The 25,412-nt window shown below is 46.6% G+C and overlaps 1 protein-coding gene across 2 annotated transcripts in view; it reads right to left on the bottom strand.

Annotated features, from left to right (window-relative positions):
• Positions 1–967: 967 nt before the first annotated feature.
• The window catches only part of LOC144145385 (monocarboxylate transporter 12-like), a 29,668-nt gene continuing 5,223 nt past the window's right edge, over positions 968–25,412 (bottom strand). The window contains exons 2-6 of one of the 2 annotated variants that reach the window (XM_077676973.1): positions 24,455–24,693; positions 21,757–22,024; positions 16,677–16,820; positions 14,960–15,928; positions 968–1,137 (exon numbers count right to left, since the gene is read on the bottom strand). In XM_077676973.1, coding sequence (XP_077533099.1) covers positions 989–1,137; positions 14,960–15,928; positions 16,677–16,820; positions 21,757–21,967 — 1,473 coding nt within the window. In that variant the 5' untranslated portion in view covers positions 21,968–22,024; positions 24,455–24,693 and the 3' untranslated portion in view covers positions 968–988. The remainder of the gene's footprint in view (positions 1,138–14,959; positions 15,929–16,676; positions 16,821–21,756; positions 22,025–24,454; positions 24,694–25,412) is intronic. The other variant, XM_077676974.1, reaches the window with a different exon arrangement.

Below are 25,412 nucleotides of genomic sequence, written 5' to 3' on the forward strand. Positions count from 1 at the left end.
GCTTAGGCATTCTTTTCGGAAATAATGGTGGTTCGGTGTCCTGTATGTCGGCTAAGCGGGACGCGGCGTATGAATACGTCTAACTAGTGTTCTGCATCACTCCGAAAGTGCGGAGCTCGGACATATCTCGGATGGGAACATTGAAACGGCCTCTGTTCCGTTCCCGGGTGTAGCTATTATAAGCAGAGCAGGGAAGTACTAATTAGCTTTGTCCCGGGGCGGATCCGCCATTCCTGCTAGCTTGTTGTTTTTTTAGGGGGAACACAGAATGAATGAATGAATGAATGATTGAATGAATGAATGAATGAATGAATGACTAACTAACTGACTGACTAAATAAATAAATAAATAAATAAATAAATAAATAAATAAATAAATAAATAAATAAATAAATAAATAAATAAATAAATAAAAGCAAGTAGGCAGGGTGGCGATGTCTCTATTGGGTGCGATGCGTGTGAATATACCCAGTTTGAGCCAGAATTATTCCGTATATCCTCCACAGAAAATGTTTCTGGTGCGCTTTGTTAACTAGTGAAGATACCAGCTAAATGCGAGGTGATGGGGGGTATCCACTCTGCCAGTGGCGGTCGCTGCTGCCCTAGACATGTTTCAAAGCGGGGCCGGTAGCGTTGTGGGAGGTGGACGCTTCTCTAACCTTCCCTGTCCTTCGGCTATCATGGTTTTCGGGTGACAGTTGGTCGGCCATGAAGTGTGGGAACTTCAAAGTATTGCTGAGTTCATAGGACCCTCACTGGGTAATAACGGCTCGTTTCTACCGTCAGTAAAATGATATCCTCTACTCGCATTGACTTTTTGCTGGTAAACGTTACCTGTCATACCAGCGAATGTTATGCTTCATGCCGCGAATGGCGGTCCGTGAACTAAGGACTTAAAAAAATGTAACTTGCTTAATATGTCGCGAGATGTAAGGGCGCTTCCACTGCAAAAGCCGAACAAAGTAAGATTCGCTGATAGGCGACGTAGTTTATTGTACATTTGAATTCCGAGCGAGCTGCTTAGTCTTCCTTCGCTTCAAGAAAAGCCGCACCATCCAGACGAGAGCACAAGCGAAAGAGAAGGCTCCCACAACGTGAAGAACACCATCGTACGCACCGTGCGTGTCCCTGAAGTAACCTGGAAAGAACAGCAGCACACGAACATGTCAAGAAATACCGAATGACAGATAAAAAAATCAAGAAAAACACAGGCCCATGGCAAAATTTTGATAACCATTAAATTGCCAGCCGTGCACGTTACAATTTTAGCTACCTCAATCCTTACCATCGCTGTACCACAAGTGCTTGCTTTGCCTCCACCGAGGCGCCACAAAAGAAATGGGTTCACGTAACAACGTGTTTTCAATTCTTCAATACTGTTCAGAACATCAGTATAGTTTAATAATTGGGGCAACCAGCAAAAAAAAGCGTTTTTTATTGCGACTGCATAATAGGGTGGCTCCCCGATTACCACGTCGTAGATCACCATGAAAAGCGCCCATGATGCCGCAAGAGGCATCCACGAAGACTTTTTTTCTCAGCCCAGCACAGCGCGAGCGCACCATGCATCTCTCGAAAAAGGACTCAGCAGTGTAATTAATACGTGAAAATGGTCATCAACTTCAAAGACTCGCAACCTAGCGCCCACATACTGAATGACGTCCAGAAAACGAACGATCCACACCATGCGCATCCTATAGGGTAGGTTCACCAACACACGTGTTCTTTTGAAAAAGAACCGTATGGTCTATTCTGTCGCAGCAACAGTGGTACAATTCTAGAGTGGAATTTTGTTTTAATTTTATCTTGACAAGTGGTGGCGGGGCACACTGTGCCTCAAAATGTACACAATGTAGTCGAAGATCCACATTCTAAATCCACGAAACGCTGAATATCTACAAAAATCTACTAGAAAGCCACAAATCCGTCGAACCCCCGGGAACCACTCAATAGCCGCCAGGTGCGTATACAAAGTAAGGGGACGGAGGTGACCTCACTGGTCTCTTACCTAGAAATGAAGTACTTTACCACACCCTTCTCCATGCAAGAAGATATTGCTATCACTAGACTGGATCCTTGCATTCGATATGAAGCTATCCCTACTTTTTCGAACGTGTGGCTTGTCGGAAGAACCTCACAACCTTCGTGCCATTCTCCTGCACCTGTATGGGCATTTGTTTCTACACTGCCTCTTTTTAAAAACCTTTCTATGTCTCACTGATGGCGTATCTTTCTCTGATGATGATGATGATCGTGGGTGAAGTGAAAGAAGAAAAAAACCCTTCCCGTGGTATTAATCGAACCTGAGTCCCTCGCGTTATGAAGCCGACGTCCATTTGATTGCGCTGTTCCGACGCGGTCGTGCCAGTTTGGATTTTGAGAGGGGTGCATAGACGTGCAAAGTTAGAAAAAAATTAAAGCCGTTCCACTCAATGTGAAAGCTGTCGGAAGTGCAGAGCAGTGATTCGCCATAATGGGCTGTACCGCCGTTATCCGCTCACTGCTACCACGCCATGCAATTCAAATTTCCCGCCTTCGCAGTGCTCGCGCGCCCCCTGCCTGAAACTGCGCCAGCGGGAGTTCTGTTCCCTTTGTGCTTTTCTCCCCGCACGTGCCGGCGTTGCACTGCCACATTTTGCGTTTACTACCGTAAAAACCAACCCAATGGGCGTCCTTAACTAAAAGAACGCGGGCGCTGCGGGTTAATTACGTATATTTTTCCTAAAATGTACCTATAGTTTCCTTGCGCTAAACAACGGGAAGATGTATGGCAAGCACCAGCGTTTCACGAGTTTCGAACGCTTATGACTATATAAACCGCTTGGCTTTCGAAGCCTCTGGGGTACGCCGCGAACAACAGCGTTACCCCGGAACGCCGCCTTGGTGTTGTATATACTCGGGTCGAGCGAGCGAGCTAGGAGGACAAGGCGAGCGCCTAAAGTGCTCTGGACTTAAAATATCATGCACCCCTCCATCCCAGAACGACGATATAACTGAACGCGAAGCTGTATTCGTGAGAAATCAAATGGCGAAGGGGGGTCAAATTCTAAGTCGCTGCAATCAAAATTCCAACCTGTGCGTAAGTTAAAGACGAAGCACAACGAGTCAAAGCCCAAACTGTCTGCGACATAGAATACTTCACGAGAAAGCTTCGCGTTCAACCACCGTCGTCGCTAGACGGAGGGGTGCATGATTATTTTTTGTAAGTGAAAGGTAGGAGTGCATGGCCGCTGTTCCCGATAGGAGACATTGATATGCCAGGAGTTGTTAGATCACAGATGGTCAAACGTGAAGTTCGGCCATCCGTTTGCCGTTCAGAAAACACCCGTCGTGCTCCCTGCACTAAAGTAACACAAAACCCCACAGACTTTATTTGCTCCACTACTTGTGCTATTATTAAGCGCAAGAATAGGTCTGCAGACGTCTGAAAACTATCGCGATAATGGAAATTTTTTCCAACGCAGGCAAATAACACTTCCTAGGCAAATAACACTTCCTAGGCGTATTTTAGGCCTCCTGATGATTCTACTCAAGTAGTCGCATTTTTCTATAACAGGTACTGCCTACACCATAAATGGTATTAACAGTATGCGATGTAAGTGATCGTGCCTTCCTTCGTTTTATAATTTGTGGAAACAAAGTTTGTTGGTTTTAGCCGTCGTGCAAATATCCTAATATTTTTGTAGTGGAATGCTGACCCACCGGCAAGTACTTAGCACAACCCTAACATTAATGAAAAAAAAAAAACATATTTATAACAACCAAAATACAGAAGAATCACTTTGTGAAATAGGTGGTAACAACGGTATACCGACAGAACAGCACGCGACGAAACGGCACGCGACAGAATAGCACCGACATAACAGCGCGGCGTCAAAAGGGCACGCGTCAAAACAGCACGCGTCAAAACAGCACAGCGACAAGAGCGCACAGCGACAAAACCGCACACGACAGAAGAGCACGGCGCCAAAACAGCACGGCGTCAAAACGGCACGCGACAGAAGAGCACGGCGACAAAACAGCACGGCGACGAAACAGCACGCGACAAAACAGCACACTGCAAGAGATGAGCACTGTAAAAGTTGGGTGCGGTGGCGTTGCTAGGTAGTACGGCATAGTGCACTCGCCGGAACGGAATCCAAATTCTGCGGCAAGTAAGGAATAGAAAAGCACATTCATTTGAACTTATTTTTACAAGACTTATCTGTGCAGGAACATATCAGTACATGGACATTTAGGCACCCGCATATTCCAGTGGAGGGCGATTTCGGTACAGGAAGAGATTTAGGTGTGCCTGTGATAGGCTGAAGCAACACAACATAGTGAGCCGTTGATATCAATTACAGATTTTACTTGTTCGTATTACTTTCTTTTTCACGCATGGTTATATGTGCAATTATGTTTATGAAACGACTACTCCAGTAATTGCCTATTAAAGGTGGTTCCTCGATCCCGTTGTATTGATTGGTTTTTGGCCATGAATTCAGGGATCTATTTTTATAAAGACGGCATCTGTGCCCTTTTCGTGGTAATTTAACGCAGAGCCATGAATCTGCATATTTCGTGAACACTTTTTTCTGTGTCAATTTACTGAGGATTGTTCCTGGATCCTCTATTATTTAATTACTTTTCTTATAAATGTTGTTTGAATTATTCATTTGCTCATTGACGCCATTCTTTTGAAAACTTCGATGTATAGTGACGGTCTTTTTCACTAAAGTGAAGAATGTGAGCTGCCAGGTCACCAATGAGCCACGATCCACAGTAGCTCATATTCGCGGACGCTGCTTTGACGCGCAATATTGTTGCGGAAATATTTCTTACCCACTAAGAGCTCCTCTGTGCTGTTAAACAAATTAAACCCCCATGTATAAATTAGAATTAAGTGGTGTAGGACTTCAGTAAGAAGCAAATTATCCGTCAGATTAGTAGCGCTTAAGAATTACACTTCGGCTTTTCGCTTCCATCATATTCCAGGTGATTTGGGTTGCAGCGGCTCATGATAACCTGAGGCATGCCTATTTCAACTGGCACTTGTTCTTTTTTTACACTTTCGATAAAACAGCAGAAAAAGAAAACAGCAGCAAGAGAAGATCTTCTTGTGGGAGCCGAAAGATCACGGCCGCTGCAAAGCATGCCTCGGTACCGGGTTAAGGTCTTTTCTTGCCTTGATGCCGTTTTTTTTTGTATTCGCAGTGCGGACTCAATAAAAGAAGCACACAAAAGCTTTCATTTCTCTCAGCTTTTTTAGGCTTCACAACCAGAACGCTAAATTTGGAATATGGGATGCTCCGCAGTGAAGGACTTCACACTTCTTCGCGTGCATTTAAACGGCGACACTCCGGCGTGTTCGCTCTTCTCCCTCATTTGAAATGCAACCACCATTGCGGGCATCTAACTCGCTTTCTTTGGCTCAGCGGCTCAACGCTATCCGCTCTTTCCAGCCCCTACAGGTGGCGCTGCGGAAAACGGCAATAGGAGAAGCGAGTTTAAAACCGGTAGGCGGAGGGCTAACCCGTTAGGGTAATAAAGGGTAGGTTTAATGAGTAGAGTAAGACAGGCAAGTTGGTTGGTGGCAACGGACGTCCCGATACAGATGGAGGGCTTCTAATCATCATCATCATAATCATCATCTTAATCATCATGGCGTACCAGACTGTGATCCGGCCTTCATACCAACATGCGCGCCAGCATCAATAGAGGCCCAAAAGCCCGTAGCTCTACTAGAAACAATTACTTTATTAAAGATAAACGCAGGCATATGTTGCTAAATGCGAGAGAACGTTAAATTTGTTTGAGGGTGCCTGGTGCGGCGTAAAAAGAGCCGCGTTATACGCAATCCGCTGTGCATGGCTCCGGCCGCACGGAAGTGGTTCGCGAACACCCGCCTTATTGCGAAAAAAACTGCTATAGGATGTGCAACGCTAATCTCGTGGGGTGTTTGCAGTGTACGTCATCGCAGTGTACGTTAAACTTGAGGCGTGTTTGTTTTTTTCCTGTGTAACTGCTAAGCAGAAGACCATACGCACGATGTGCGGGCGATATGATCCCGGCACAAATGGTCCCGGAGCTACTGGCCCCGGAACTGATAGTCCCGGAACAAATGGTGCCGGAAAACATGTCCCAACTTCAAAGTAGGAAAAAAATGTCCCACCACTACTTCACCTATGCATGAGCGCCTGTATAAGGGAAGCAGGGAGGGGGTCAGTTTATTTGTCTTTACATGTTTGTATTTGTGCACAATGTGTTTGCATCGGTCCGTACATAATATATTTGCTAAGGCTGAAATTATTTGAAATAAATGCTGCATGCGAATTTGTCGTCGTACGAGTATGTTCTCCCGTGCTTCCATTGCTGGTATCCTTTCGTTTATTAACGCTTGAGAAGCGAGTATCACGATTCAGGCTGTGCAGTGAGCGCTTTTACAGGCACAATATTATTCAGGTTACATGATGTATCGAAAATGGGAGTGGGCCGGCACAATTGAATATCAGACAACATAAAGCTGTACTAGCGATCACGCTCGCCGATTTCTCGCTATTTAAAAAAACGAACTTTACCCGATGAATGGTTTACTGCGTTACCTAAGCTGCGATACTGTGCTCTTCATCTGAAATGCTTCGATATCTGCAGTTGGAATCAAGCGAAGCAGCACTAAGGTTTTGGACCTTGATACTTTTGCAGCTTGCAGCTTCGATACTTTTGATTTTCCCCGAAAATATGACATATAGCTATTATCTATGACGCCTATTATCTTGCTGCAAGGCTTAGAAGACTGCTGGCTAACATGCTTTGTTCAATTTGCCGGCGTGTTGCGGGAGCCTAACAATTGCTGACTGCAGCAGGTGAGCTCATGAAAACAGGCCACTCACCATAAACAACAAACTCTGTTGTTGGGAACCGCATTTGTGCAGAAACATATGCAGTTCATTCGCTAAAATACATAAACATGTTCGTGTGCATCTTTCTGACGGCTTTACTTTCCCAGAAATTGCGAGAATGAAAGACTGTCACTTGTCATGGTACAATGAAAAGCCAACGATTGATGCAACGATTGATGCAAGAACGGGTGGACCACGGAACAACCCGAACGCGTTTTGCCTGTTTCCAAGTCCCGCTCTCAAAATAAACTGGCTCGTGTTCAAAATCCCTCCACTCAATGCGCATGTTAGCAACTGCCCCCTCTCGTTTCCCCTCGACCTCCTCCGTCTCCTCAGCGAAAACGAGGGTTGGGTCGGCTTTTGTTGCCGCCAAGACGAACAAAGGGGCAGTGGCTGCTGTGGAACGCAGAGCGTATAATGCGCACCGATGCGCACACGGAGACGTACAATGAGTTGCTCCCCTGCTATTCGCCCCGAGCGCGAACACAGTCGGCCCCTGGCGGCGGCGGTACGAACCGCTCCTAGTGTGGCACGGCCGGACTGGAGCAGCGGCGAGCGCGCACTTTCATACGGCCTGCGGAACCAAGAAGGAACCAATACAGCAGATTCTTTACAGTGGGGGCGCTTCGAACCAACCCTCTGCCCTTCCAACCCGCCTTTCTGTTAGTCGACGCATCGCTTCTGGCCGAGCGCTGTTTTTGACAGTGCGCTTCGCTGCCGGCGGGCCGCTCAGCCCGACCGGAGCGTGAATAGCAGAATCACGTTTAGCTAAGCGATAACCCTATCTCCCTCGACGGGAAATCATTCGCGTCACTGGTCGTGCCCTGTGCGTGTGCAAACCAAGACATCATCCGAAAGGAAAAATAAAAAAATAAGAAATGATATTTCAGTCACGGAAAGTGCCGTGTTTATTTGCCTGTCTCACCATTTTCATATAATACAGTCGCTGATAAGATATGAAGACCTCGCATATTTTTCGTCATGCGCCCCGCGTTGAAATGTTTCTTTCAAATGTTTGATTCGGCGCTTCCGAATGATAATGTTAGGCTGTTTGACCCTAATAGACCGAAAATTCAGAAGGGGGTAAGGAATCAACTATTTTAAGAACACCCATGTAAATTAACACTGGCAGGTATCACCTGTAGCCACGGCAGGGCTAGGGCAGCGGCAAATCCGCGCGCACCGCTCCTGCCGCTCCTCTACCGCCGCTAGTTCGTGGCGCTTCGGACCAACCCTCGCCAGTTGACCCACAGCACGGGCGGGGTAGAGGAGCGGTGCGCGCGGATTTGCCGCTGCCCTAGCCCTGCCGTGGATACAGGTGATACCTGCCAGTGTTAATTTACATGGGCGTTCTTAAAATAGTTGATTCCTTACCCCCTTCTGAATTTTCGGTCTATTAGGGTCAAACAGCCTAACATTATCATTCGGAAGCGCCGAATCAAACATTTGAAAGAAACATTTCAACGCGGGGCGCATGACGAAAAATATGCGAGGTCTTCATATCTTATCAGCGACTGTATTATATGAAAATGGTGAGACAGGCAAATAAACACGGCACTTTCCGTGACTACACACAAAACACAAGTTAGCCTGAATGGGAGTTTCTTGGCTGGAATACGTCTTTTAAACTCCTCACGACAGGCGGCCTGCTCCCACGTGTGGTAGTATGATGGTGGAAAAACTGCCAGTTTACACCGGGGGCCACAAGCGGTCGTAAATAAGCGCATTTACCACGGTTGTACCTCTTCACAAAACGCAGTATCTAGCTGTGATTACTGCGTTTGTCCTAATGGGAGTATTGAAAACTCCCACGCCGCCTCCATTTCCTTCTCCTCCTCCTTCACCCCTTCCTCCTCTACGCGTCCTTACAAAATGGCTGCCAGTTGGTGTCGTGTGTCGTGTGAGCTCCAGCGTCCCCGAAAATTTCTTGCCAGTGTGAACTTGCGGCCGGACGAACGGATGTGAAGTGCTTCCCAACAACCGAAGCTCGTTGCGAACATTGTGGAACCAGCCTGGACTGACGTGCGACGGACTGCAACGTCGCCTCCGTGTCACCGACTTTCGAGCCGACGGTATACGCAAGCCAGCCGACGCGAGGCCTAAATGCAGTGATCGCTGAGAGTGGCTCGTTAAAAACAACGTGGTTGTGCCTCTGCGAGGTGGTTGAAGGTAAGATTTTCACGTTTTTTATTGTACGCAACATTTTGGGAGACTTGTGCCCCTTCTAGCGTCAAATAAACTCAACGTGTTTCCCGCGTCACTGCACGGGCGATTCTCCGCCACTGGAGGTGAGCGTTGTGCGTGAAAGACGGCACCATGCCCGGAACGTCATTGGGGAGGCCGAACGGTGTGAAAACAATGCGTATTTGCGCGGGTCTCGAGCGGAACACTCACTCATTCACACTCGCAAGCAGAATGAAAACTGTCCGAACTGTGGACGGCTGTTAGGTGTTTTTGTTAGGCCACTGTAGTTAGGCTGTGTCTGTGGCTTACTGGCAAGCGAGGGTGAAGTTGGCCGGTCAAACGTCGCAGGACGGCCGCTTTTATTGAGAAGTAGGTGTGGTGCCAGCCGCGCCTGCTACGAGGAGGGTGACTGCCGCGTGCCGCCGGCGATTAATTGCTTTCACTGGAAAGGGAGAAGGTCGGGGCCCAACAAGGTGGTGTTGCGGGGCCCCGTGGGAGCTCTCCGTACGCTAGGCGCGTGTAACTATAACCAGCAAACTCCATTCGAGGGAGCATTCTGTAGAGTCGACAGACGACTGCTTATTTTATTTTTTTTTTTTTTGAAGGGTGGCACGCGCAGGTGTCACACCGACCGAAATTTTTCCTTAACTTTCGGTGAGGGGAGAGAGGGGCAGTGCGGGGGGTAAAACCTGAAGCTTTTTCCCAGAACACTACAGGCAAGGAAAAGAGGGAAAGGAAGCATTTTGAGAAGTTGGTCGTCACAGGGGCCGCGCACCCTTTTGAACAGCAGAACACTTCGTTTTGACGAACTAGTGAGCGCAGGTGTCTCGGACAGAAGTGCAATTTTGCGTAGCTTTAAACAAACATTCAGACATTACGGAAAGTTGGACACAAGAGTGACAAGTTCAGCGTCTTTACAGTGCCGTTTCTTTTTTTCTTTTTTTTTTCAGGTCAGATGCACAATATGCTTATGTATTTGTTACCGCAGATTTAAAGCGTTTTGCTATCCCCCTAATCAATGTGCCGTTGTGGCTTCCAGAAGAACGTGCCAGGGGGTGCGGCAACGTCAGCGTTTGGGAGGCAGGTGCAAGCAAACAGCGCACCGACGACATGCTGACCTCATTGTTTGCAAATGGCTTAAATTTTTTTTCGTTGAGGAGTGTTGTAGTAGATACAGTTCTTACCAAGATACCTTGTGTTCTCGATGTAGGTGTTTTGTTGATTCAGTGTTTTTATTGTCTTATTAACGTGTTCACACGTGTATCGTATTCATGTAATTTTTATGCAATAAATTGACTGTGCAGAAAACAAACTTTTCACGTTTCGCCATTCAACGTTTGAAGCGGAAAAAGACTAGAAATAACGTCATCCCCAACGAAAAATAAAAATTCGGCCTGTGCCCTTATTAAGAACTCCCAAATGCAGTAATAAATTCAACTGCAGCGCATATATATGAAGCGCACAAAAACACACACAAAAAAAACCTCGAATGCGCCCCCTGAAAACTTCCAGTTGGAGGAAACAATACACTCCCAATGGTACCCCTGTAAACTCCCATTGTAGTGGCAGTAAAATGAAACTCCCATATGCTACTGAAAAAACTGCCGAAATAATGGGAGTAAGGCGAAACTCCCATTGGAAGGAGTTTTGAAAACTCCGAATTGGTACTGAGTTATGACACAAGCCATTTACTCCCATTCCGGCTTATTTGTGTTCTGTGTGTATAATATCATTTCTTATTTTTTTATTTTTCCTTTCGAATGATGTCTTGGTTTGCACACGCACAGGGCACGACCAGTGACGCGAATGATTTCCCGTCGAGGGAGATAGGGTTATCGCTTAGCTAAACGTGATTCTGCTATTCACGCTCCGGTCGGGCTGAGCGGCCCGCCGGCAGCGAAGCGCACTGTCAAAAACACACAGCTGCGCTCGGCCAGAAGCGATGCGTCGACTAACAGAAAGGCGGGTTGGAAGGGCAGAGGGTTGGTTCGAAGCGCCCCCACTGTAAAGAATCTGCTGTATTGGTTCCTTCTTGGGTGCGCAGGCCGTATGAAAGTGCGCGCTCGCCGCTGCTCCAGTCCGGCCGTGAGTGTGGACGGCGCTCTCGCGTCGTCTGCTTTTTCACGTTGCGTGCGGCGCAAGGCGCGTGCTGCACACGACAAAACAACCAATATGTGTGCTCGTTTGGCAGTAAGCAATGACATAGTAACCTCTGCGTGCTCGTTTCCTCTAGAAACGCAATAATCAGCGGCCGTTGCGGGTTTATGCGCTGGTTTAATTCCACGAAACATCTTCGTTGTGGTCACCGCTTGAGTGCGAAACGTGTTATAAACATTGCTTCCACACATTGCACTTTCCTTATTGTTGAGTGCAGTCGTCTGCCGTTTCGGGAACGTCGAAGGGTGCTTTTTGAAGGCGGCGTGGCGATTATTTCAAGGATAAAAGTTTAGTACGCGAAACGGGTAAGAAGCGACAAGACCTGTGCATACGCGTGGAAATTCCACACCCTTGTAAAATTGATTGATTGATTGTAGGGTTTAACGCGCCGACGCAACGCAGGCGATGAGGCGCGCCGTAGTGGAGGGCTCCGGATTAATTTTGACCACCTGGGGATCTTTAACGTGCGCCGAAATCTCGTACACACGGGCGTTTTTGCTTTTCGCCTCCATCAGCCCTTGTAAAATTGCGCTGTGTCCTTATAGAAAGAAGAAACAAACAAAAACATTTACAGTGCACACGACCCGTGCGCTATCGCCCATACATTACCGGACACGTATTTTACACCCGCAAGCGTCTGTGTGATCGTGTCCTTCCCGTACCTTTTCTAAAATAAATACCATTTTTGGACCGTCGTTGGTTATACTCAGGAGGAGGAATAAACACTTATTCAACTGTATCGAGTTGCTAATTTTACGTATTATTTAAAATACGTTTCTATGGATGCGCAAGAGTATTTAGGGGGAATGTTTCGGTAAAATTAAGCAGTTGTGAGTTTGCGTCAGTCATGTGGCATTTTGTGTGTCATTTTCATATATATCATTTTCAAATCCGGCATGAATCACCTTGTCCAGAAACGTGTCTCACTCAGCATAACCAAATGCCTAATTTGGTCACGTCTTAACCTCTTAAGGTAGACCTAAGTTTAAAAAAAGAGGAGAAAACGCGTAATATATAATGCACGTTGTTGCCCACATGTGTGTGGGGTGTGTGCCATGACTCTCTGGTTTTTTTTTTTTTTTTCCCACAATGCTTGCTTTCAATACAATTTTGAAAAAGGCATCCCACAATTTCTGGACAATCTCGGACCAAAGGGGGGTTATACATTTTGGAAAATACGTGTACTGCTTTTTTACCGCTACAGAACACGACGCCTAGTGTAGTTTCGATTGTAAATATTACTGATAACCATAGTTTGGCTTTTCGCGCGCGTTACATGCGTTCTCTTCTCGCTGCTCTTGCAACGTTGGCAGGACCCCCCTCCCCCCCCTCCCCCTTCCCGAAAAAAATGGAAATGCGCAGAATTTAATTTTTTACCAATCCTCAAGAATTAAATGCCAAGACAAAGGCGATATTCAGTTTACAAAACAAAGTAGTTACCGGGAACCCGTTACGCTGATTTGCAACGATAAATAAAAAGGAAATGTTTTACTACATCTGCAACAGCGCAACTTCATTTATTGCCGTCTTTAGGGTTCGTAAGCGACCTTATACGCAAGAATGCAAACACATCTCGCTGTTGCAGGCACCTGTTAGATTCTAAAAGAACGCAAATCTTCAACAGAGCAGCCGTCACAAAAAATTTGTGCTCACTGTGAGGTCCCAGAAGCTTGGTTTGCACACTGTAAGCCTGCTTGTCACTTTGCGAAAACCTAGCTAAACATGAGATGTTGATTGTACTGCGTGCGTTGACAATTCAATTCGCAAGTTCACTTGCGACGAAAGCCGTAAATAGGTGATCCGAAACCGTTATTCATGAAACCTTCCTTCAGAGTCGCTAAAATTTCATTTAAAAGACCCGTTAGAGCGGTTACATTTATATCTCTGCGCTGATCAAAATTCAGTAATTTTATGTTGCCTTTTGAACACACAAAAAATATCGTAAGCTCTTAGAAGGAATTTCGGGGCAGTTAAGTAGTGTTACCATTTCAGAGCATCCCACAAATGCAAGAATGCGTCATGCTACCAGTGAAAGCGATTGAGATTGCCGTTGTAAACTGAAGTTCAGAGATCGAGGCTTCCTGATTTGTTTCTATTTATGCTTTTATTGAAGGCTCAAAGCCATAGTCTGGAAAGATCGAGCTTGCTACGAGCCACAGCGTACAAGTTTATTGTCACAGTTACGGCCATTCTGAGATTCCGGATGGGTCGTCGCGTTTTTTGGCGTAATAATTAAAACTGACTGCCGCTTCCATGCTATACATTGAACGTTGAGTAACCGAACCACAGCATACCACTCTTGTTTGCACCTGTCGTGCGCACATACGGCAAGAAAAAGGCACGAAGCGCGCCCATAGTGTGCATTCTTACGGGCTGCTCAGCGGAGCATCCACACTAGCAGCGCGACGCTGTCGCCAACTACATGTCGAGCTCGCGGCGGGTGCGATCAAAGTTCACTGATAAGGCATCCCTGGCTTTCCCTCCATCTTAAGGCGCGGGAACACCGGAAACACAGGCTTCAGAGTGCTGTACAGATGAAGTACAGAAGTGACGAAGCAATTAGGAACAATAGTATCGCAATAAAATTCTTCTTCTTATTATTATTATTAATAATAATATTATTATTATTATTATCATAAAAATTGTAGGGCTACCTAAAATGGAACAAAAGTTTTACCAAATGTCGTCCCTGGCTTTTGCTTCTTTCATTTTGGATATCCCACATGCTGTAATAATCAAAGCCGTAGTATTTTTCCCGAGAAAGAGTAACGAAACGTGAAGAGAACCTCAGAGAGAGCAGTTTGCGCCCACTAAAGTGTTTTTATCCAAGTTAAAATAAAAATATTTGCCCATTTAGGCGTTCCATAAAATCGTGCCGTTCTGTCGCTGTGCTGTTTTGACGCTGTGCTGTTTTGTCAACGTGCTGTTCCGTCGCGTGCGCTTTTGACGCCGTGCTGTTTTGTCGCGTGCTGTTTTGTCGGGTGCCCTTTTGACGCCGTGCTGTTATGTCGGTGCTCTTCTGTCGCGTGCTCTTTCGTCGTGTGCTGTTTTGACAGCGCCCCGGTAACAACTACAGGGTGGACCGGACAAGCTACGTATATTCAACAAAGCGTTCGTTTTTTACAAGTTCGCATATTCATTCTCGCTTCTCTAAAGCGTAGATAGTGCCCAAGTTAATTGAATGAACATGATCAATAAACTATCATCCATTACCGAGATGATTACCTTATAACGCAGTGTGGCGGCGGCTCAGTTTTAGGCAATAGTATGATCGAAGATACCATTTGGAAATCTCTGTACTGGCTAACGTTCTCCCGCCTGTACGGATACCCGCGTATTAAATACACCGTAGGGAGGACACTGTATCTGCACACTAAATATAATTTTAGAGTAACTTTACCGTGAGTGACTCATGTGCTCTGTAAAGTTATGCAATGGCCCCACGCGCAGGGTAACGCAATGCACATTGCAACGTTGTCGCGAAGGAAGCAAGAAAAGCCGACAAGGTTACGCGGCGCAACAACTGCACAGCATTTGATGTACCGCATCGCGTCACCGACGTTTTGCCGATACGTTTTTTTTCTACCCTGACAAAGCAAATTAACCATATCTTGGCAGATAACCATTTACCCATATCACACTGTAGTATGGACGGATAATTGACCTCTAATTTGGTCTCGCTTTGGATGCTGATGTTTACGCGCTAAGAGTATACACACTCAAAGCAGGCCAGCTTACCGATCAGCGGGGCGCGTATCCATATGTTGAGACCGCAGACTAACGCGAAGCCCCCGAACACGACGGGAAGCGCCTTCACTCCAAAGTCGGCAATTAGAACCACACCAGCCATGGGCATGCGCAGTCCGTTTCCGCAGCCCAGGATAAGCGAGCCCAACATCAGGAGAGGATAAGTGGCTGCTGTCGCAAGCACCTCGATTCCGATGACCTGGAGGAAGAAGCCTAAAAGCATGACACCGTCCACAGTCAGGAGCTTGGAGTCCAGCATCACTCCAGACACAGCACGGAAGACGACGTCTCCGACACTGAAGGCGTGCAAGAGGAACACTGCCTCAGTTGTAGCGATGCCTCTGTCCTTGGCCAAGTCCACCGTCAGTGTCAAAAAAAGGGCCAGTGCCAAATACATTACGGCGAAAGACACTGAATCGACCCAAAAGCGGGCTGTTAAAAACACTTTCATCACATTCCTCAAAACTTCAATCTTGCTAACATTGGTTGGAGGGGCATCTTGTTTGTTCCTAATTTCAGGATGTGTCATCAGCGGTTCAATGACGTCCCCCGGATTGTCTTGCGTGTCCGTATCAGCACCTTGAGGATCTTCACTGCGTCCATTGCTTTGGGAAGTTCCTCCGCGATCGCTGTGAGGAGCCAACTGTATCTCTTCATGAGTTGACCTGTTGGCCTCTGTGTCCGCAACCCTCTTATTCACTTTATGTTTTGTTGGCTTTGACCACGGAGGGCTCACGATGCCGATTGCCGCCGGGAAAGAGTTTAGGCAGATGCCCCCCAGCATAAGGAACGTTCCGTATAGACCGTAAGTAGACATACAAAGCTCGATGAGTGGAGGAAATATGAACGTGTTGAACCCCGAAATTGTGAATACAATGCTGTACGCGGTCGCTCGCCGCTTCTCGAAATGCTGCGCCAGGACTACGGTGAGAGCCATCATGGTCCCTGATATCCCGGCACCTGGAAAGAAAAGCGTCAGTAAAAAGAAACTTATTGTAATTTATTGTAATGCGACAAGCACTGTGCACCATAAATTTCCACATGAGAAGCTCAGTTTTGTCATGAACGATGTCGTGCGATGATGATAACTCCCACTCAGAGCAGGGAGCTGTTTGAGCAGCTTCTTTTATAAAATGTGCACATTGTCTTGTAGCGGCTGTCTTAGCTGTTGATTAATTTTGATTAATGAGCAACGCCTCATTGATAATGTTGACTAATGAGCAACGCCTCCTCAAACATTATTAAGGTTTGTAAAAAATGCCTGTCTGATTTTTGGTCTTTGGACACAAATCAGTCCGGAACACAAATAAAAGCTGCCCGTGCAATCAAGACAGTGAACCAAATATGTTGGTTGATCATGTCAAGTTGCACACAGGATTCTTTAAGATCTAAGAAATGTTGCCTTTAACAAACATGGCGTTACATCAGCAAGCGTATACTACGATCGTAAGCCACCTTCGCGACGCAATCTGTTGGCAGTTATTTTGCAGACTATTCTCGCAGATACGGCTCCGCACTCTTATTCCTGCAGTAAATAAATCTCAGGGTAAATGCATTCCAAAGGTCCTCTGCGAAGCCCTGTGAATAAAAGTGGATATGGCGCTGATAGGATCTCACATGTGGCAAGAAAACCGCAGTTAGGCGCGAAACGCATTTCATAATTTCTTTTGGTATCACAGAGACAAAACAATTCTTTTTGTGAACTCACCATTCATTGCGCCGTAGAAGACGGTAATGAAGGCGACGTTGGGTGCGAAGAAGCAAAGAATGACACCAAGGGGTCCAAGCAGACCACAGCAGAGAAGAACAGCGCGGCAGGAGAAACGCGCGCACAGGTAGCCGAAGATGGGAGCTGTGGAAATTGAATACAAAGAAATTCAGCAGATTCGGAAGACCCGGGAAGGTGTATCGTAGGGACGGAATCACGCCTCAGGAAACTAGTAAACCACGGCCCAGACTATTCAGTAATCTACCCACGAAATTTGAGGACACTTCTCACGGTGCATTAATCTTTATGAAGTTGGTCTTCCCGTGTATCAACTGTTGTGCACCAAACTTCTGCGAGAAAATTTACTTTAGTATGCCGACAGAGCTGTGAAAGCTGCTGCGGCTCCCACTAAGCTGACTTATACAGTCACGCCAGCTCCATCTGGGGGAAAAGTGTGTGTCCGAAGAACTCCGAGGAGAGCGCATAGCGTTACGCACCCGTATTGAGGCACTTACGAGCAGACAATAATATGAGGAAAGACGTGAATGCTCGTGTAGAACTACTTCGAGTTTGTCGGCATTGGAACAAACTGTACGCACACGCAGCTGGGATGCTTACAGTTGTAACCACGCCGCAGTTTGCGTCGCCTGGGCGTACAGCTAATGATTCATGCTCACGGATTTCTTTTTGATTGATAACCAGTCCCGCTTTGGTCAATGGAGACCAGGCACAGCAGGGATGTTTGCTTTGAGCGTCGGCCCAAAAATAAGTCCTTTATCTTTGTGTTTTTAGCAGCCACTTCACTCTTATTTACATTTTTGCTTGCCAGGATACGTTATAGTCAAGATGGCTGGGTGGCGACGCAGAACTGATTTGATTTTATTATGAGGTTTAACGCGCCGATGCTACACAGGCGATGAGGCGCACAGCAGTGGAGGGCTCCGGATTAATTTTGACCATTTGGGGTTCTTCAACGTGCGCCGAAATCTCGAACACACGGGAGTTTTTTGCTTTTCGCCTCCATCAGAAAAGCGGCCGCCGCTCTGGGGGCAATCGTCGTTTATTGCCACATGTTCGTCGGAGCTTTGTCGAGATAAGACCTAGCGGCCCGGTTGCGGTGGACGCCTTTTATTCGTCTGCATGCATGAGCATTATTGACCTTACGAAACTGCGGCGCGAGGCCGGACACCACAAGTTCGAAATTCATATATCTAAAAAAAAAAACACAACGTGCAAGAAACGCTACAAGACAGCAAGTAAAGAAATGATCAGACAATGAAGTGATCAAACCAGCTAGCAAGATAGCCCGCCAGTTAGCGTGCGGGGAGGGATGGCATGAAAGAACCGTCTGCAGTGTGTCAGAATCAGAGAGCGAGTGTGAGTTCGAGTATGCACTCGAAGCTTCATCAACGGCGTATGTTTACGCACTTTCCTGGTCACAGTTGAAAAAAATATGCGGTCAGATGGCCGTCACACTCTGCTACTGTTAGTGCATCCTGCTGTCTCTCCCACGAAGTACCGCAAATTCGCAGTGCTTACGCAACGAGGCTAGCTAAATTTTCACTGTGAGCATTGCGTGCGTCATCAAGCGTTCGTCCATCGTCTCCGCCGCGCCGCGTCATCTGCTACTAGCATTTCTACGGCATACTTATCTGGCGTTTTATTGCGTGTTTGCTATAAACCCGTATTTCCTGTGGTGTAAACCTACCTTAAAATCATCAGCTCTTGCGGATATACTTTATCAGGCGTAAGACGCGTGCTTGTTTGAGATCAAACAGTAGTGCAGGATCCAGCTTTTTACCGTGCTGTGCTAAGCTTTTCCCTGAAAATGTTTGGACCGCTCAAAGTGCGCGATGAACTGTGGACCACAGTGCGCGAAGGAGAGGGGAGAGCGGTTAAGAGCGGCCCAGTGGTTCGTGTCAGTGATGTACAGGTCACTTAGGTCACGCGTTGCAGTTATTGCGGTTGACGAGAACATGACACGATACTGTGCTGCGCTCGTTTTTCTTTCATTGTCGCAACTTCTTTCTGTAACAAATTCATGCCACAAAGGAAATGTATTGTAGTAGCGGCCAAAAGACTGCGCGGTTTGTGCGTGAATATGTAGCTTGTGCGCTGATTTTGCCACAAAGGTAAGGATCAAAGGGGCGCGTTAGAGCTTGCTTCTCCCCTAAATCATGTAACGGTGGTACCGGACGTGACGTAAGAATATAAAAGAACGGTGGGAAGGAGGACCTCAAAGGTATATCATCATCGTCTTAGTCACGGATTGTTCCGGTGCTCGTATAACTGGTACGCTTTCCTGGCGTTGCTCGTGTAAATACAGCCCGTTGATCAATCTTCACACTACAGCACACATTTCTAAATTTTTGCAGTAGCATCCAGTATTCCGACTGCAGTCGATATATGAGCGCTTTGATGATGCGATGCGCGCGACAACTAAGATAGGTACTCGGCACAAGCACTGCGCCTCTGTTGGAAGCGCCGGCAGGCTGCTTTGCGAGTTGAGAACATGCGCACCTTTGATAATTTTAAACATAATCAAGACATCACGCGCACACAACAACAAAATAGCGAACTCCGCTAAAAGCCTTTTTGCCTATAGGACGGTGGAATCGACGGTTAAAGAAGCAATCAACGAGAGAGAGAGAGAGAGAGAGAGAGAGAGAGAGAGAGAGAGAGAGGAGAGAGAGAGAGAGAGAGAGAGTGAGAGAGAGAGAGAGAGAGAGAGAGAGTGAGAGAGAGAGAGAGAGAGAGTTAGAGAGAGAGAGAGAGAGAGAGAGAGAGAGAGAGAGAGAGAGAGAGGAGGGAGAGAGGAGAGAGAGAGAGAGAGAGAGAGGAGAGAGAGAGAGAGAAGAGAGAGAGGAGAGAGAGGAGAGAGAGAGAGAGAGAGAGAGAGAGAGAGAGCGTAAATGTTTATTGAAAAGGAGAAGAGGTCGGCCTGAGAAATTGATCTTGGGCCTGCTACTTCCCTCTGGGGGGAGGGTACTGGGGACTCAAAGAGTAAGGAATTAATAATGGGAGGTATGGGAAATGACAATGAAAGTGACAAATGAACTATGTACAAGCAGTAAAACCAATAAACGTCTCACATACAACGGGACGCTAAATCAGATGACTACAGTTCACTTTTCAGCACATGACTATCGTCCACGAACAAAAAAAAAACTACTGAGACATTATTTCGCCGTCTGCTACTTTTTGTCACCGCCTAGAGCCGAGAATCCAGAGAGGAGTCACCAAGAAATGTAAGCAGGGCTTTAAATTAACGGCTAGGCTCTGGTTCCTGTTGTCATCCCACGTGCCAAAAATCTTTTCGGACAGAGGGCGAGTGTCCAAGCGTAGTAATGCTGTCTCAAGGTTCTTTCGCTCACTAGAGTACTTTGGACAATCGCTAAGCAAATGTTCGATAGTCTCAGGACAACCCCACAGAAGGCAGTACGGGCTGCCGTCTCGTCCGATTGTGTGACGATACTTCCGAGTCAATGCTACCCCAAGACGCAGCCTGTGTACCAAAGTCTCTTGACTTCGGCGAAGACGAGGAGCATGACTGAGCTAGAACTTGCGCTCTGGATCGATCTGGTGAAGGCGTTCATGTCGATTCTGCGGGTCCGACGAATGCAAGGCTGCAGCTTGTTTACGTTCTCGGTAGAGTATCGCGTTAGCATCCTGCCTTGTGATCGGTATACACAGGAGAGTTCCACTGTGGTGTGCCTGCTGTGCTCCTGCATCCGCCAACGCATTTCCAGCGATGCCACAGTGACTTGGTATCCACTGAAGCACCACCGTGTGGCCCTTTTCTTTCAACTCTTTAAACAGGATAGCGACATCAGTGGTCAGCTAATCATAAGCGCCTCGCTTCATTGGGTACCTCAGTACCTGCAGCGCTGGTTTGCAGTCAAAAAAGATAATTCACTGCTGTGGCCTTTCATAAAAAATGGTGCGGAGCGCTTCACGTAAAGCGACCAGTTCTGCTGCGGTAGACGACGTCCTGTGAGCAATCTTAAAACGTTGGGTCAGGTCCTTCCCAGGCATAACCACTGCCGCTGCCGACGAAGACACCGTGACCGAGCCGTCAACAAAAACATGCGACGCCTCCCCGTACATTTCACTGATGTAAAATAGTGAAAGTTGACTTAAGACCGAAGACGCCATGTGGGGTTTTTTATCGATACCAGGAATCGACAACCGCACCTGTAGATCAGGTACAACCCATAGAGCCACTTCTGATATTTTTGAGATTGCAAATCTGAAGGACATCAAATGTTGCTGCGCCGAAATACTTCGGGAGTAGTTTGAATTCGGCCGGTCCCTGAAAACACTCGACAGTGGATGACACTCATGTCTTGTCACATGTCCGAGGTGCGCACGAAGAGGTTCTTGCGCGAGGTAAACTTGAATTGGGCAGACTCGCACTTCTGCGATCGTTCCACCTGTTGATGTGCATCGAGGCAACCCAAAACAGATTCGTAGGGCTTGTGCCTGTGCACTTTGAAGCACGCGTAGTGACGATCGCCGAAGGTTACACAGTATAGGGGCACTGTATTGCAAATAGCCAATAAAGAGCGCCTGGTAAAGGCGCAACAGCGATGAAACCGATTGGCCCCATGTCCACACTTGATGGAGTGACATCCGATCACTCGTCACGTGCGGTGTGCCACAAGGAGGAGTCCTGAGCCCTACGCTATTACCCTGGCTCTCATAGGAATCACTAAAGTGCTTCCTAAAACCGTGTTAGTATCTTCCTATGCGAATGATATATGCATTGGAACATCAGGTGTAACGCGACTTCACGTGCAAGCGCGGCTTCAGAAAGCAGTATCTGCCACTTTTACGTACCTACGCCGCCAGGGACTTGAAATTTCAACGTCAAAAAGTGCAACCTAGGCATTTACCCGAAAACCCATGATATGCTGCCCGGTAAAGATCGAAGGAGCTGTTATTCCATGTGTCACGCATCACAAATTTCTCGCGTGACAACGTATCCAGATCTGTCATGGTCAAAAGATGTCTTGGCACTAAGAAGGAAACTACAAAGTTTCACCCACGTCCTTCAACAATGTCAACGAGGCCAGCTTACTTGTGATGCTTGTGAACAGGTCCATTATGTTCATGGGCCAGGACGCCTCCTGCCTCGTTACGCCAAAGGTGCTCAAAATGCCCACATAGATGACGCTGAACACGCGCTGCACGATGACGAACATGAAAAGGAACCAGCTTGAAAATGCCGCCACTACCCAGCTGTGGCGAGAGTCCAGGCCGAAGCGGGGGTCATCCTTGAGTGACGCCATGGCTCGGGGCAAAACAGCGAAGTATTCTGACCCAGGTAGCTAAGCTGCAGCCCAGCACTGAAAAGAAGAGAAAAAGAAGGCGTGCAAACTTCAGATTTTTACTGATTATAAAATCGCTGCAGCGATATGGTAGTTGCCCCAAGAGAAAAAATGGGACACCAGGGTAATGGCGCAAATTTTCGAGAAATGATGACTTAGCTTTGCAAACTGACTGAAGCGAGGTTAAATAGTCTGTACTTAACTCGCTAGTTAAAGAGTAGCCGTTACTTTTTAGTAGCGCCAATATACAGCAAAGTTTGATAAATCCGTTACGGTGTAAAGCAGGCGGGAAATATGTAAATAAGTTCTGGGATTTACTCAAGCGTGCCCTTGATTCAAAAACATTCCATAAGCAATGACGAAACTGTCTCAATAGCAAGCTAGATACTAATGACTCATGAGACTCTCCACCACTCACTTTTGAATTATTCAAGCGTGGTGAATCAATGAGTTTTATAATCTCCAAAAGCAGTGTTTAGTCTACAAAGCTTTTGTAAGCCTCGAGCAAATGTTTGTTCAGCTGAAACCAGCTCGCTATTTTTCCTTCTTTTTAAACTACGTTTCAGGATCTTTTATTTTGTGACGTCCGCCTTTCTTTGAATTCGTAATCTGTGTAGACTTACGTCCCCGTAGAAAAGCGATCTGCGTTCGCGAACAAATATTTTTTGTACACTATGAAAGGAAGCCATGGCACGCGCAAACACGTTATTCATCTCACAGAGTCTTCAGATGATAGCGTCATCACCAGTTGCCCATAAGACTTCCCCCATGCCCCACTATCGCATGCTACAACCCGGATATTGCAATTTGTTTTAAGAAACGATTCACACCAATCTCGTATTACAAACAAAAGGGCAAAGAATATGACAGAAAACTTCAGCATTAAAGATGATTCTCAGCCGTGCGATGAAACGCTAAACGAGTAATTAGCAACACCACCTAATTGCTAATTAAGGCATCTTTCTAGCCTTCAAAAAAGAAGACACAAGGAAGGAGCAACCAGTTCAAACACTAAGAAGTTGGTGTTTAAACAAGCGCGCTAAAAGTTTTGTTCATGTTGCACTGACTAACGTTTAAGGTCTATAAACGTTGGTACTGACGGAGTTTATCGCGTTCCGCTGTCCTCCGGTAAATGCTACATGGGGCAAATTGTAAATGCTACGTAGGGCAAACTGGGAGCTCTCCTTGATGATGGGCGCTGATACCATCGCGCGACTGTGCAGGTGATAATGGAAAGAGGGCACTCAGCCAACCATTGCCGCCGCTTCTCGTGCACTTTAGCTTACAGAAATATAAGGGCTCCACCGAAGATTTAATCGTCGTAAGCGATACGTCTGTCACGCCTTTCTTAGTGCGGATGACGGCAACGCCTGCGTGGGTGCCCTATTCATGGCGCTGTCAAGGAAAGAAATGTATTTGTTGTCACGAAAATCACCATGTAACACGTGTGGTAATCGAAGATTACATTTACAATTACTGCGTTCATGTCTCCTCCGGTTCCTTGTATTGTGTATATATAAAATATTAGTAGTTCTAGAGTACCTGCCCCGTTTACTCTTCACCTGCGTACCGTCTTGCAGTGATAGAAAGAAAGAGAGATGTGCTCATTGTCACGTAACCCACAACCAGCATTTCTGAAATTCACCCAAGCGTTTCTAGGGATGTCTGCTTATTAAGGTTATCTCTCTCCTTACAATGCTATATCTATATAGTCACGGTGATTTTATGCAATTTTTTCTTCTCTGAACTAAGGAAGGGGGTGTTACTGTATTCTCATCCATTTTAGAAAGCCCAGACTGTCCTATCTAGATCTAGAGGCATTAGAGGTTTCAAGCTCACCTCATTTGTATGTGGTATTACATGACGTAATCTAGAACAAGGGCCCCAAGCCTTCAATGTGCTGAAATGCATACGATTATCAGAGGCTTATTTCTACAACATATGAATCTTACTTGCCGTTCTTTAAGTTCCAAACGGTTAGGAACGCTGTCACTTCTGCTTTCTCGCAATCTAAGGATATATGGTACCATATCTTAACGACTCTACAGGAACCAAATACAACAACTTCGTAAACTGCCTTTGTGTTGACGCAAACTATTGTAAGTTTAGGCAGCGACGTGAAGTGTTGCTTCTTTCCTCAATGACCAACAGGCTCTATTTTGCCAGTCTTATTCTTCAATGAGCTAGCATTGCGGAATCCATTTCTGTTGTCAACGCTGTCCGTTGTACTCTTATATCTCTATACTAATACCGAGCCTGCCTTTTTTTTTGCTTATTAAGGTAAAGATAACCACGTTCTGCCTTATCACCTGTTCGTCAATGCTCTTTCCCTTCTTAAATTGTAAAAGCCAAATTGTCACTGCGCCAAGAGAAGAGTATTTTAGGAATTTATTCCACACTAACATTTCACGGCTGTTTTGGAAGGAATTATGTTGCAAAGTTACTCACAAGAACCGAGTTGTCTTCACACCGATGATGAAAGAGCAATGTCAGCTCCACCCCTCTACCGCATCAGCTCCGTGTCGCTTTGGAGTCGTTCAGCGGAACATTCTTGCTACCGGGTGCACGGGTGACAAGCTACGCTCTGGGCCCCCCTTCGCCACATCACCCTTCCCAGAGACGGACAGCCGGGATAAACTTGCACACAACATAGTGACCAGCCCCCAATCGGCATAGGCTCCTGCGACCTGAAACCAACGGGATATTTTTTTTCTATCAACGTGTTGGCTGTCTGAGTCCGAGTACAAGCAAAGGTATTTGCACACGCCGCAGCTTCTTGCCTCGGTGAGAGGCGTAATGCGCTCTTGGCAACACTGGGACGCCCTTGGCGTTCATCCAGGTAAAGAGAGAGCGGCTCGCGGGAGAAAGTCCCTCTTGTCTATCTCTACGCCTCGGCGCTCGTTATCCGAGACGGCCGAAAACCGAATGTAGAACTTATTTTTGCATGTGTTGAAAGTGCGAAGCAGCTATCGGTGTGATAAGACGCAACGGTCAGCCTCGTTATCTTATCGAGGACGCAAGTTCCTTGCGTCATGTGTGCCGGACGTGAAGTCCTCGATGAGACTCAGACGAGGATTGGGAAGAGAAAGCATGCGAGCTCCAGAGCACGCGATTGCTATTTAGGTACCCGATTAGGTCCCGGGGACTTAATTAATTTTTTTATTACTTTCTTTTCCTTTTACTTAGTATTTTATTTAGTTTAAAATTAATTTAGTTTTTGGTTAGGTGGGCGATTAGGTGCCCGAAAAAACAAATATACTTCTCTTAGGCGTAGCTTCCCTAAAGTAAGGTAGAGAATAGTGAAAATGTGAATACAGGTGTCGCCTCCACTGGCTACACCGCGCTACGTACACCGGAAGTGGTTAAACTCGCGTGAGAAATATTTTAACAATATGCCTTCAGAATT

This window comes from Haemaphysalis longicornis, unplaced genomic scaffold, assembly GCF_048455015.1.
Source record: "Haemaphysalis longicornis isolate Haplotype H1 unplaced genomic scaffold, Haemaphysalis longicornis Haplotype H1 scaffold_7, whole genome shotgun sequence".
NCBI classification, from domain to species: Eukaryota; Metazoa; Arthropoda; class Arachnida; order Ixodida; family Ixodidae; genus Haemaphysalis; species Haemaphysalis longicornis.